This window comes from Misgurnus anguillicaudatus, chromosome 11 (assembly GCF_027580225.2).
Source record: "Misgurnus anguillicaudatus chromosome 11, ASM2758022v2, whole genome shotgun sequence".
Classification (NCBI taxonomy): Eukaryota; Metazoa; Chordata; class Actinopteri; order Cypriniformes; family Cobitidae; genus Misgurnus; species Misgurnus anguillicaudatus.
The window spans coordinates 24,412,000-24,426,964 of record NC_073347.2 but is presented as its reverse complement, the minus strand read 5'-3'; the positions used below and the strand labels follow the sequence as shown (position 1 = coordinate 24,426,964).

At 37.3% G+C, this 14,965-nt stretch overlaps 1 protein-coding gene across 4 annotated transcripts in view; it reads left to right on the top strand.

Annotated features, from left to right (window-relative positions):
* Nucleotides 1-14,965, top strand: part of syt14a (synaptotagmin XIVa) — a 166,994-nt gene that overhangs the window by 114,100 nt on the left and 37,929 nt on the right. For 3 of the 4 annotated variants that reach the window (XR_008635025.2, XM_055170038.2, XM_055170037.2), the window contains exon 1: nt 5,449-5,581. The exons of the other annotated variant lie outside the window; for it this stretch is intronic. Coding sequence is in view for 2 of the 3 variants with exons in the window: in XM_055170038.2 (XP_055026013.2) it covers nt 5,455-5,581 (127 nt within the window). In the remaining variant the exon portion in view is untranslated. Of the gene's footprint in view, nt 1-5,448; nt 5,582-14,965 lie in introns of those variants that run through there. 4 annotated transcript variants of the gene reach the window in all.

The window sequence follows — 14,965 nt, the reverse complement described above, 5'->3', positions numbered from 1 at the left end:
TGGACTCTTGTTCTGTGCTTTACTCCTGGGTTGTTGAATTTTTTCAGCTGGAAAATGAAGCAGCTGTCTGACACACAACATCTCTCTTTTTCACAGATGTGTCTCTCTCATCATTAGCATACACTCATATGTCTTAAATAATCAAAGCAATGAGTGTGTGTGTTTGGTTAGACCAAGATCATCTAACCATCAATTTTTCATACAAATATCTTATTTCTAAAACATTACATATTGTGTCCTGCATCTGAATCATACTGACAAATCATTTGAGTTTTATGTGCTGACCACTGTAACGGCAATATCACAAGCCTTGTCAAAGCTACTGTTTTAAGGAGGTCTGTCTCTGACATAAGATTGTTACATTGTTTACAATTTACAATACATTCATATTCTCTCTTTTTGGGTGTGTGGAAAAATGTATGGCATCTCTGGCTTTTACGCATTCATTTCAGTCTGTGCAGTTATGAAATATTAATTGGTGGAGCTTGCGCATAGATGTTTTCGCAGGGGTTGCGTATTGCATGTATTCACAGCAGAAAATGTGTTGTTTCATTTTTGTCATCAAGTGATGTCTATATCTAACCCCTAGTGATAACTATAAATAGTTTTTAATACATTATTTCTCTCACTTTTTGTGAGAGAGGATAAATGGTCTTTTACCGAGAGTAGAATAGGTCTTCCTGTTCAGTGTGGTAGCAACGCAAGGTCAAGGGTTTGAGGACATGCTGATAAAAACGTCTAGCGTAATGTCATTTAGGATAGAAGCTTCTGCATGAATGTAAATAGAATGACCGCACCGGTAAAGGTGACCCCGCTCGCTCGCTCTAACATCCTACTTTGTGTGTCCAGCACTTGCGTTTATTGGAGTGTGGGATGTCGGTTGCCTTGGAAACTCGTCTCTGTGCTCCCATCATGACTCCATGTCTGAAGAGGAAGGAAAAGAGAGGGAGTGTGAAAACTGTATTTGATATTCTGCCCATCGGGTGGTTGTAGGTATCTAGAGCACCTTTTGTTTATACCTTTACTTTGACTGGAGTAATTTTTGACATGAGTCATGTCTGTTTTTTTTGCAAGCGATGAATCACAGAGACTTTCGGTCCTAAGAGTAGATCAGCTGGAGAGAAAAATATTTTTCTAGGTGTCATGATGTTTATGACATGTCAGATCAGATGTTTTGTCTGAAGAAAAGCTTTCTGGCTGCAGAAAGTACGCATCTCCGAAACGGACAGTTCTGCTGGTGATGATACCAGAAGTTTTTTGGTCCCCAAAGAATCCAAGCAACTGATCCCAATGACAGAGACTGATATGGTTAGGACAGTGGTTCTCAAACAGGGATCCGGGGCCCCCAGGGGGGCAGCGAGATGGTGCCAGGGGGGCCCCAGTTTTATGACATTTTATAAAATACATTTATCATGAATTCTGTGAAATTAAACCTAAAAAAATAAGGCAGCACTACTCTGTATAATTTAATGTTTTGTTTAATTAAAATGTGAAGTTTTAGAACTGTTTTTGTCATAAAATTTCTTTGGGGGGGCCGCAAAGAATTGCACCATACACAAAGGGGGCCGCACGCTGAAAAAGTTTGAGAACCACTGTGTTAGGAGGCATAAGCCGCCTTTCCACTGCACACGACATACGAAACGACAGTCGGAGTTCTCCCCCTAGTGGCAGTCGTAAAGAAGTTTCAGTTTAATCGTATATTGGAGAGAAGCTCATTCCAGCGCAAGAGGCTTCATTCTAATATGTTTACCATGTTGGAATAAATAAATGAATGCAAATAAATGAAACAATAAACAGCTATGCACATATGACAAATATTGCCAATATTTTTTGAAGAGAACATATGAAGATTAAAATAATAACGTGCACAAATTAAATTAAAAGAGTATTTATTATCAGTAATCAAAAGTTTCATACAAACTTAAAGGATTCAAGTGTTACTAATAAAGTTAAACAAAAAGGATTCATAATTTTGACCTCACACACAGTTTATGATTGGAATACAATGAAATGCATCACTTCCGGTCGCATGCGGTTTAGTCGCACAAGTTAAAAAATTTTAACGGATCCAACACTCAAAACGGATCCGATATTTGCGCATCCGCAGATGGTCGGCACTTTACGCAGCCCCTTTGCGACTCTCCATAGGAAATGAATGACTTTCGGTTTAACGGCGTCGCTTGTCGTGTGCAGTGGAACGGCGGCTATACACTGAAAAAAAATGATTCATTCAATTTACTCATTTTTTTAGGTAAGTGGTTGCAATAAATTTATTTAAACTGCATTTAAACAAAAGTTTTTTGTTTTGTTTTACTTTTCTAATTTTTTTCTTTGTTTAAATGTAGCTTAAATAAATTAATTGCAACCACTTACCTTAAAAAAATTGAGTAAATTGAATAAATCATTTATTTCAGTGTACCCCATCCAGCTAACAAGCCATGTGTTTTGCACAGATAGGTGCAAGCTTATTTTCAGGACAAGATGTTTAGTTGCTTACCTGATCACTCATTACAGAAGTTTTTTTAAAAAGAGACTATTGATTGTCCTCATCTTTTCTTCCACAAGCAGTAGAGTTGAAAGGGTTAATAGATGTCTGAGTGTTTCTATGACAACACAGATGAGACTGATGAGCACAACAGTTTGGAAGAGGTTTTAAATCAAATCCCAAAAATAACCTAACAAACATAAAGAGGTGGTGAAGAAGAGAAATTAGGTCGGTAACTGACAAGAGAGATTTCTACACAGACATCCAAAACACCTTAGATAACCTTTCACTTAGATGCTAGTTTCTGGCTAAAATAAAATCTTAATGGTGAGCTGCACACTGAATGGCATTTTTTAGCTATGGAGGGACACTTTATATCTATACATTTATTAACCCTTAAACATCCTGCTTAATATTCCACTCCTTTTTGCTTTTAGTTTTTAATTAATCATTCGATAAAAAGAGATGTGATCAGTCAAAACTATACAAATTTATGCCCAGTGAGAGAGATTCAGTCATTTTTTTGTGTCAATTGTCGGTTTCGTTTTTTTAAATGCTATAGCTTTGGGAAATTGTGAAAGGTGACCATATACGCAATAAATCACCCTGAATCCAGGTGATGCTCATTATACTATCTATTTTGGGGCGTCTGGTGTTAAATGCCAAATACAAAGTAAAGGTTGAGGGCGTCTTTAAGCAGACACAGAACAGGAAATGATATGATGCAATAGATGGAGAGAGTGATTGTTATTTCTAGTATGATGGCACGTGCTTGTGTTTCTAACTGGTTCAATGGGTGCATGGCAACAGCAGTAACCATGGTGACGTTTAGGTAGCTGATGTGTGGAATACTGGCAACCGTGTCAATAACGTCTCTAATGAAGTAGATGGTATTTCAAATATGCTGTTTTTGTTTGACACTGAAAGGTCACAGATGAGTTCCTTCCCAAATCGCTCTCGCTTGCACTCTATATGGCTTCCGGTACTTACAACTAATGACAAATCGCAATTGACAGGAAGTGCACAAGCATTAAAGCCGTTCATACAGAACCGAGGACAGTGGGAGGCCAATAACTGCCACACATTATGCAATTATCAGTGTTGAAGTTGCCTTGGGTCTCTGTTATGATCATAATCATATATTAAGGAGCGGTTTCCTGCACAGGGATTAAACTAGTCATAGACTAGAATAAATGTAAGAGCTGTCCAAATTGAAAACAATTTGCACTGACATATCTTAAAATACATCAGTGCCCTTTGTTTTACCTCAAAATGCACACGGGTATGTTTTAAGTAAGGCATGTATGTTAAAACTAGTTATATTTCCTAATTAAACTGAGGCCTAGTCCTGGCTTAAGATAATCCCTGTCTGGAAACCACCCCAATAACTCTGCTTTATATTGTCTGTAAAGAACACGGTTAAAGGGGTCATAGCGTGAAAATCTGCCTTTTCCATGTTTTAGTGCTATAATTTCATCCCCAGTGCTTCTGTCAACCTAGAAAACATGAAAAAGAATAACCCATTTATTTTGGTAAACTATTCTCTGTAAGCTTGTGAAAAATTAGTCATTTAGAGTTCGCCTGTTTTGTGACATAGGTAGCCAGTCTAATTATATTAAAGTGGGCATGTCACAAAACTTTTTTAAGATGTCAAATAAATCTTTGGTGTCTCCAGAGCACATATGTGAAGTTTTAGTTCAAAATACCATATAGATAATTTGTTATAGCATGCCACTTTGTAGGTGTGTGCAAAAATGTGCCGTTTTGGGTGTGTCCTTTAAAATCCAAATGAGAGGATGAAGTGCAAACACTGATCACAATGGTGTTGGTTTGTTGAACTTCAAACTCAATTGTGCTGTGAATTATTTTCTCTGTCTCTCTTTTTCTCTGCACTAAATGGCAGTGGTGTGGTTGGATAGTACAGATTAAGGGGTGGTAGCTCCTTAATCACATTTTTTGCCCGCAATTTTAACATGCTATATAATAAATGATCTTTGGGGTATTTTACACTATTTCACTTATGCACTCTGGGGACACCAAAGGCTTATTTTACATCTTAAATAAGTCTCATAATATGATCTCTTTAAATCAAACCTACAGTGTGCTAAACTATAGAGCTTGTTCACTGCATGTTGGGTAACTATTATCGAATTCCGTTTGAATGAAGTGACTTGCTAAAGGTTACTATCATTAGCTGAGATACCTGCTGTTAGACTATTAATTTTTAAATGGCCATGGTTGGAAACATTCTGTTAGAAAACCATTAACTGCTATTGCAATTCTTATTTGATTTATGCCCGAAGCAAAAATTTCCATGTAAGTTGGAGTATGTTCTGACTGAATGAGACTTGTTGTTATTAAACTGTGATGTTGTAATCTATAGAGCAGGGGTCTCCAACCTTTTTGTGAGCAAGAGCCACCACAATGGATAAAACAATCTGGAGGGCTACTTTTTTGATGTAGTCTACTCAAAACTTTTTAGTTTTCCTTGATTTGATTTTATTTTACTTATTGAAAAGTTTTATCATTGTTCATAATGTTAATAATAAATTAACTAATATAAAAAAGATGTAATAAATAAATATTAAAATTGAGGCTATTAATAAAATGTGCTTTGGCATGCAAATCACAGACTCCGGGTGGGCAACCAGCTGCCCACGGGCACATGTTGGAGACCACTGCTAGAATCTTATATGCCATTAAAAATCATGCATTTATACAAAATTCATTTTTATCAATTTACATTGATTTTATCCAACTTTTAGTTTAAATTCATTTCTATAGTAGTTTTGACATTTTTGCAAAGCAGCTTACAGTAAAAACACCTAGTAAAAACAGACTTTTTCACTTTCAGCTTTCTTATATTTTAAGCAGTCAACAGCATCGCACCCTTATCAGCCTTCATTATTTCATCATGATAGCAGTTAATGAGCATCCAGCTAAGGGAACAGACTATAAAGTTTTTTTTTATGTCTAGAATGTACCATCTAATGACCGGCCCTGTCATCCCCCCGCGCGCGCCGGAGCGGTCGAGTCCACCCCGTCTTAAGCGCTCGGCATGGTTTAGTCCAGACCACAACATCATGGCGATAGATGGTGAGTAGGCCAATAACGCTCTCGCGCTCTCGCAAACTCCTTTCTCTTTCCAAACCCCAGTCGCTTAGCTGTACGTGGTTGAATGTGAGTGTGTTATTTGCTGTTTGTGACATGACGCGTTTTTGTGATAAAGACACAATTGAGGGGAAGTTTGTGTGGGTTGTATATTGTAGTGATTGTGGTGCTGAAGAACAGCTCCTTTACTGGCGTCTCGCGATCAACTGATTTCAGTGTGACTTTAACTCGCGCGTGTCAGTCACAGGTAACTGGATGCGAAGCATAAATACATTCTTTTAGGAGAAAACACGATTTAAAGTAAATCTCTGCATTTGATAGGTTTCACGCCTAACTGTTAATGGATGTCGTGAATTTTCGATTTTGCTGTTGTCTGGTATTAAATGTAAGGTTCGCTAAGTATTTAATGGTTTCTTCCACTAGTGTAATAATAAGCCGGTTCCAATCGCTTCATTGAGGAAATCCGGTAGCTTATTTTTTATTCAGCGTTGCCACGAATTTACTCTATTAAAGAAATAGAGACTATTTTAAAGCAAATGTTTTTAGTTGTGTGTTATTCTGTGGTGTATTCATACAGGTGGAACGGGGTGTATTTATTTAGCAACGATTTCCTCGCTTGCTGCTTGTCGTCTTGGAAGATTATGTTTCCTTCTAATCTTTGGTCCTAAGCAGAGGATCGTGTTTGACTGCCTGAATTTATTGGTTTTTCTTTCCTATGTTACTTGTTTAAATTAATTTTTCTATCTATTTTTGCATTTGCACACTTTATGCATTTGACAAACGCTTCATTCCAAAGTGACTTGTGCATTAAAGTGCATTCAAGTTTTCACCTTGAGAGTGTTCCCTGGGATCAAACCCATGACCTCTCCGTTGCTAACTCAATGCCCTATTAAGCAAGACAAAGGAACATGTAATACAGTTCTCATTGTCAAATATATTCTTTTTCGGTCTTTGCGTGTGGGACTGTTTCGTACTGTCACTGTTCTGGAGAATAGTTGACTACACACCAGCTCCAACACACCCACCCACACACCGCCTCCACACAAGGAAAACTAAAACGAAATACATGCAATGTCTTATTTTATGCACACTAGTTAAGTTCCTTAGAAATATACAACTTAGATAATGATATGTGTTTTGAAATAATAGCCTTTGTTTAAAACCGATTAAAAATCTATTTAAAATGCTTCAAACCTGCATGATCATCAATATAAATGACAATCTTCAATTCTGACCTTAGGGAATCAGATTATATAAAGCCGTTATGACTGACCAAGCTTTTGTATTTTTTAATGCATAATGTCATATAAACATTTACAAATGAACCCAAAGTGCAGTACTACTAACTTCAGAAAAAAGTGTAATTCAGGAAAGAGTTGAGCACATTTTCAAGTACCTGGTGATGTCTGTGTTTTTATAAATGCATTTTGCAATCTACAGATTCTTGTTGATTTGAAATATCACGCATATGTGTCATTGATAGCGCTGTCATTCTTAAATGAGCGTATTATTTTCAATTGCATCGCACATCATTTAACTGTTAAATGACACATTTGCATCTAAACAGACAGATTTTGCCTCGGGACAATTAAATACCTCACCCCCTCCCCTCATCTGTGCGCTCAACTGTGGACACAATGAATCCACATCAAATATTTACAGCGCTTCGCTGCAGAGAATAAAACCCCAAATCGTGATGCCATAACAAAGAAGTATTCTCTCACAGATGAGTGATTAGGATGAGATTTGCAGATAAGAAAGGACATGATGAAAAAGAGGCTGCTGAGTGTTCATCATATCACTTCAGTGAAGTGTCTTTCTCTTCAAAGTGTTATCTTTTGTTCAGGTTCCTGTGAATCCCTTTAGAGAACAACCAAGCTGAACATCTGGTATTTAGTTGAGATATTCTGGGGTATTTGGCTGTATGTGCTAAATAAGTGCTTGTTGAGTTGTTTACATTACTGGATAAATGTTGGAGGAGAGGACTCTGTGGACAAGGTGATGGATTTTGAATGCGCGGTGTATTATGTTAAACAGTCACCTGGGGCTGTATGTTTCGCATAAAGAATGAGTTTGGAATGATCACTGAGGAATAAATCAGCCTATGAAGCCAACATAAGACACTTTATCTTTAGTGCTGACAGGAACATTTCAAACTCTGGATTTCGGTATTGGACTTTTTAAAACCTTCACATGATACTTAAGTGTTTTATAAATGGATGTCTTGAGCATTATGTACCTGTTTTTAGAAAGAAAAACGTGAGACTGGGATGTTAGGAGGGATACATTGATTTAACCTTTCCAATATTTGTTTCACCCTTTGTATTTTGCTTATTTAAAGGGATAGTTCACCTTAAAATGAAAATTCTGTCATCATTTACTCATCCTCATGTTGTCCTAAACCTGTATGAATTTCTTTTTTCTGATGAACACAAAAGAAGATATTTTGAGAAATGATGGCAAACACACAGCAGATAGTGATCATTGAATTCCATAGTAGGAAAAAAATTAGAAGTATAGTAATAAATGATGAAGTTGACAGTACCCATTACATTTTTTTAATTTTTTTACCCATTTATTTTTTTTATTCCTACTATGGAATTCAATGGTCACTATTTGGTGTGTGGTTACCATCATTTCTCAAAATATCTTCTTTTGTGTTCATCAGAAAAAAGAAATTCATACAGGTTTAGAACAAAATGAGGATGAGTAAATGATGACAGAATTTTCATTTTAAGGTTAACTATCCCTTTAACCTGAAGATAAGAACAATTGCATATTAAAATCTGGCCATGCTGTTACAGGAGATGTTATTTTAGATCACTGGCAACAGTGGTTGCCATGTTTTATCCTAACACCAAACTAAGTGCATCAACCCAAACGCTATTAGATTTAGATGTTTATTAAAATCTTCTCAGATATATTTTCTGGTATCTTCTCTTCTGCAGAGGCTTTCTCTTATGTTGTTTTAAACTGCTTCATACAACACTTTAAGAAACAGAACCATAAATAATAGAGTTACTTTCATTCAATTCGATTCACTCCTTTTTTGGTGATTATTGGCTTCTCAAAGGGAGCTGAATCACTGGCTGGTACACTGAATTCTACTTCAGAAATCAGTAGATCCAGTCAGGAGGAGAAATTAATGTAGATCCATATTTAGCACAAATAAGCCAATGACATACTGTAAATTAGCCATTGTGCAGATTGCTCACCCGAGAGCACTAGGCGTCAACGTTTGGACTCTTTACCATTCGAAGTATTAATAAAGTAAACTAATGAGGATAGATGAGAGGATCCGCATTGCATGTGCTGGTCATATACTGTAACATTTGCAGTGCTTTACAGGAAATGACATATATTTACTCTCAGCATTCACAGGATTTTGCAAGGGATGAGTAGAATTAGAAGGATGTCAAAAAAAATAGAAAAATAAAAGACTCAGTGGCTGGCTGAATTGTCCTACTTTTGACTCTAGACAAACATTTATATGCAAACCCACACACAGTTAATGCAGATTTCAGTTTTATCACTGCAAAAACACCTCCCAATCATAGGAGTGCAGTGTACAGTAGATAAAGTCCCAGCAGAGTCCACCCACCCTGTCCTCCGGAGGCTGTGGAGACTCCAGAGAGTGGCAATGCAGGGCCGCAATTGTTGTGTGCATCATGTTGGTCTTCTGAGAGCTGGCAGAGTGAGATACAGAAAACAAATACAAAGAATTTTGAATAAGTTGCAGATTTTTCTTCTCTGCTTTATCTAGATCTAACAGCTCTAGAGTGCTGTTAACATATTATAAAATCAGTGAAAACAAATGGATTTTATTCAGTGTCATTCTTCTTTCGCTTAACATCTGCTTAACAACTCTCTTTTGGAACGTAAGCAGCCTGAAAAGCAGTAGAAAGGAAGCACATGCCAGCATTCCAAATCTTCTCCGCCGTAATTGCTTTGGGACTTGTGATCTAGTGCAGATTTTAAAACTTGTTTGCAAATGCCCATTAGCTTTCATGTGCTTCGACTTAAATTGCTTTTCTCCACCTTTCCGTCATCTCTAGAGAAAAAGAGTGGAGTGAGTGGCAGAGTAAGAGAGAATGAGAGAAGTGTAGACTTTAGTGAATAGGATCCCCTTAGAGGGCCAAACTGTTAATTGCGGCGTTGTGTGTCAGACTGGTAATGTGTGTGCTGAAGACAGAGAGAACAAATCTCTCCAGGGTAAAGTTGTCTCCTCTCTGTCTGGTATCAGTCTAGGTCACGGTTAGTCAAGACAGTTACATGTAACTGATACTAAAGTCTAATTTACACTGATCCAACAAATGCCAAAAAAATGATGGTGTTGTTTGGAATTAGCTGGTGTTTGTTGGATCAGTGTGATATAGCATTTACATTATCATCTTAGAACCCAAATCTCACCGAGAGACGAGCAGTTGAGTCTGGGCACAATCACTCCAATCAAAAGATGTTTAATGTACCAATTGAAATGGATGACGGTGCTTGTCACTTGAATGTCCAACACATGCTCAGTACACAGTGTGTTGACCTCAGTATACTTCTGGAGGTTTGTACCTGCTATAAGTGTGCTTAAAAAACGTAACGGGTCAGTTTTCAGACAATGGGATTGAGTCAGTTTTTACTTGTTAATCAAATGTTGCTTTAAGTGTCATTAAAGTGGCAGAACAAAAGTAACACATGACCCGTGCACATCTAGGGCAGTTTTTAATGTATTTCTATGAAAGCCGTGATCACTTTGAAAAATGTGGTCTGGAAGAACTGTAATTGTTCCTATGAATCACCCCTAATGATTCTTTAATGGAGTTGGCAGAGATTTTAACTGTTGGCTGATGGAGTTTGTTCATATTAAATTACTCAACTCAACCCCAAGCCGTTGTCTATTCCAATGTGCGTGTGTGTTTAGTATTTAACAAAGTATTTACATTAAGGGTTCATTAATAGTGATTAATAGCAATTAAATGCCATAGAATTGCCTAAAATGAATCTTTAATGACTGTCAAATGAGTTGCCATGGGTTCTTTTCAGTCTCGAGGTAGTGTCAGATACTTACAGGATTCTTTCCTGAGCTGTGGATATAATGCCTCGGTTTCACAACATCTAAAAATAAAGTCTAGCTTCTAGAATTGTATTCAGCATCACATACCTAGAATTAATAGACTTTATCTTTTACTAACACACATACACACCTATACTTACGTGTGATAATCACGCTCATTTGTTAGTTGGGAAAATTGAGGGTTGGGAAATAGTGTCGAGGTGAAATGTACTCCTGTAAGGGACTGTGTTTTTGGTACAGAGTACAAAGTTATTAAAGATGTTTTTAATGATGTTTACTTAAGTATTTGTGATTGTCTTTTACAAGTGGGATATTTATTATTTATACCACGGGTCTGTCGAATGCTGCATTCTGATTGGCTGAGAAATGTTCTATGGGTGTTGATTATTTTTCTGTAAACCGCACACCTAACTTTTCAAATGTCTTAAAAATAGGCACCAGAGCAATGTTTGTGGTAACCGTGGTATAAGAGGAATAATTGACTCCGGTCCTTTGAATTATTTGAAAATAATGCACACCTGCAGTGTAACGCTTCGCGTCGTGCCGCATTACCACCTTGGTGTGCATTATTTTCTTATAATTCAATGGCCCGTCGTCAATTATTCCTTACGTAGTTTATCTATAGCTCTTTTATCTCTTATCTCTAATTTTTGTGTTAGGCTGCTTTTAGACTAGCAGTAGCAGAGCGATGCAATCTCATTGATTTCAATGGAAGCTTGGCGACACAAGTGACAGTGGCCTTTGGCGACTGGATGGGGCGTGTTCAGTCGCATAACAAAGTTGAGAAATGTTTAACTTTATGCAAATTATGAGGGACTTCTGGGAGCGACTACCAATGAGAACGAAGCAGTGGAGTCAGTTACTGGAGTGAACGTTACTCATTTGCTTATGACATCCAGATATAGAAATGCCTCTTTTGAAAGAGACAAGCGACACACAGCGACAAAGTCGCTTATAATGTGAATGTACCATAACCCTAGAGTCATGTTAGCTACAAAAGTGAGCGACATGCACTCGCTTGACGGACGTTCCTTGGCTAGTATCAAAAGTCACTTTAGAGGTATTATTTACAAGAACGATGTTTTTGGATTTAAAAGTATTTATTTCTCGATAAAAGTAACAAAATATATGAGCAGGGTCCCCACGGGTCCTTTAAATCCTTGAAAGTTTGTGAATCTGGAGGGAAAAATTCAAAGCCCTGGGAAGTTTTTGAAAACATACATACATAGATACAGGTCATTGAAAGTGCTTTAAGTTTTCTGGAAAAAATCCATATTATTCCCTGTGTAGTGTAGGATAATATCATAAAAATTCTAGCATGCTAAACTGTTCGCTTTTAATGCTTATATATTCTGTATGTGAATGTTGATTCATACCAAAATTATTTTTTGCATAGTTGTGTTTGACACATGAAAACATCTCGGGTTACGTATGTAACTGTTGTTCCCTGAGAAGGGAACGAGGCATAGTGTCTTCATTGCCATACTTCTTGCATCTCTGTAACGTCGTCTATGGCAATATTTCAGATAGCCATATACTTCTGGTTCCCACGTCACCCTGTTTTTGTCTATAAGCCTCACCATTGGTTGAATTTGATATACACATTCAGACACACTTACCCCTGGAGGCGTCCCCAAAGTGTCATCGCAGTGACGCAGCGCGAGTTCCCTCGAAAGGGAACTGTAACAATGTATCTTAAAAGGTAACACGATGTAACCGTGCTTTTACTTGAAATGTGTCCCCACATTTACTCCTTGAATTTAAGGGTATAGGACCTGGAAAGTCATTGAAAGGTCCTTGAATTTGAAGTTAACTAAGGTGTGGGAAATGATGTATGAGATAAAATGCAAAACTTATCAGATATATACAGAAATACGCATTTTCCGCCATCTTGAATTATTTTTTTCGTCTCGAGCCACTGATCTAAGTCTCGCTGCCCCTTCACTCCGATTGGCAGTTGCTTTGTCACATTGCTCAGCATTTGCATAAAATAGCCCTCTTGTCTATTTTGGCTACACCTTGCGGTGAGCTTGTCGCTGGCAAACCGCCACTCCCATTATAAATGAATGGTAGGCTGTCGCTTTGTCTCTTGTAGCTAATGTGACTAAGGGGTAATGCTACGTACACACCAAACGTATTGCTCGCTCTAGATTACTCACGGGATTTAACATTGCCTCACGCGAGGATCGCGTCATTGCATTGACTTTGTATGTAATCTACTTGCACAAATCGTTGAACTCGTGTTTGGTGTGTATGCTCCATAAGCCAATTATGCTATGTATACGCGGGGCATCGTGTTGCCCGCTCTAGATTACTCGTGGGATTTAACTTCGTGTCATGCAAATTTTTCGCTCGAGGTGAATATTTTCTACTTGGGCAAAGATGCGTTTGATGCGAATAGCGCATGTTTTCGAGGCAAACGCACCGCCCATATCGCGTCATTCACATTGCCCCATGCGAGGACGCGTCTGATCGCGTCTTTGCATTGACTTTGTATGTAATCTACTCGCACAAATCGTTAAACTCGAGTCTGGTGTGAACCCACAGTTAGTCTGTGAGGTAAAGAACTTTTAGAGAGTGTTGCAAAACACAAAAAATATAGGTAAAGTGCTAAAGAATAGGCTATATCAGTATATGGATATAATTTAATTTCAAACTTAACTCCTTTGGTTGGGAGTTCAGCATGTTGGTTAGCAGCCTATCATTTAGCATGGTAAACTTTCTGTAAATGATCCATTTACTTTAGATGTGAGATTCTCCCACTCTTCATTTTCTTTCGTCCTGACAGTGTTTGATAGTCGGAAAATTCCTTTATATAACTAGGACGACTCTATAAATACAAACTAGCCCAGTTTGTGAGTGGGAGTAGGGTGAAAGAAAGAGAAATGACGGGGAAAACAAAGGGCTTGGCCCTGAATTATTCTCACCTTGACTTAGTTTACTTTGTTTATAGACTCATCATCAGTCAGACAGATTCCTTAAGACTGAATCACAACGGATGTCCAGAGCGGAACTCGAGGTGCTGGACTGTAGGTTGTCTCAGACATTGACAAATGCACATTAGCAGTCTAGAAGATTGAAGCGTATGATTTTAAGTACTATATATATATATTAGGGCTGTCAAAATTAACGCGTTAATAACGCGTTAACGCAAATTCATTTTAACGCCACTAATTTTATTAACGGAGATTAACGCAACGCGCAATTTCTGTTTGACCCTTGGTCCAGCCCATAGTTGAATGAACAGAGACGCAGACAAATGTGACTCTCTCTAAATGAGTAAAAGGTTTTCATAGAAATAAGAACATTAAGCAAATTGTCTACCAAATCCAATGCTCTAAATGCTCGTTGGACATCTGATATGATCTTTATTTATACGTCTGAGAGGTGTAAAGTTACCGTCCTCCTAATGCTTAATCTAATACAAAGATGCGTCTCAATTCATTTTGGTTTCGCTTTTATGCATGACTTAGAAAATAGACTGCAGGACTTGCTTGATGTTAAAAGAGTCATTAAGAGAGATAAAGTTCGGTACCTGATTAATGTTAAAGAGTTATTAAGAGCGACAAGACTCAAAAGCGATCCCCTCACGCTGACTGACTGATATCTGAAGCGCGTGCACACAGACGCGCGAGTGCGCGACCCGGATATATAGACATCTACACAAAATTACAGTTTTACAAATATCTGTTTTGATAAGAATTCACGCAGGTAGGCTCTATAATCTGTTATGTTTTAAGTAAATGTTTGGTTAACTGTTGGGTAAAACTATCTGATGTGTAACATTATATTAGATCACTTAGATTTTAAGCAGTTTGTCTCAATGTCAATCAAACAAAAGGAAAAAAAGTTGAACATACATTGATGACGTTTTTGCTTTGTGTGTGCTAAATCTATTAGTTTTACCAGTGATTTTAAGGTATTGATGTTGTAATATAATGTATGGATGTGGAAATGTTTGTGGTAATTTGACTCTTTCAACTTCAAACACGTGTAGTTCTGTCATATTTTGTTATATTTCAACAAATCATGCATTGTTCTATGTTTTAATAGAGAATCTCAAAATATGAACAACTATTTTTTAAAAATTTGCTAATTCCGACTCAACTTGCCAGCACAGGTCACAAATGATGCAGCAGCAAACAAAAATGGAGAAAGAAAAATCTTCTGAAAGGAAAATTCATATACAAAACAATGGCTGGTGATTCTGTTAAAATGTAAACAGGCTGTTGTTAACATACATTTGCATAAAGCATCTATATATGTATATATGATTAGAATATTAAAAACCTGAAAAGTCTTAA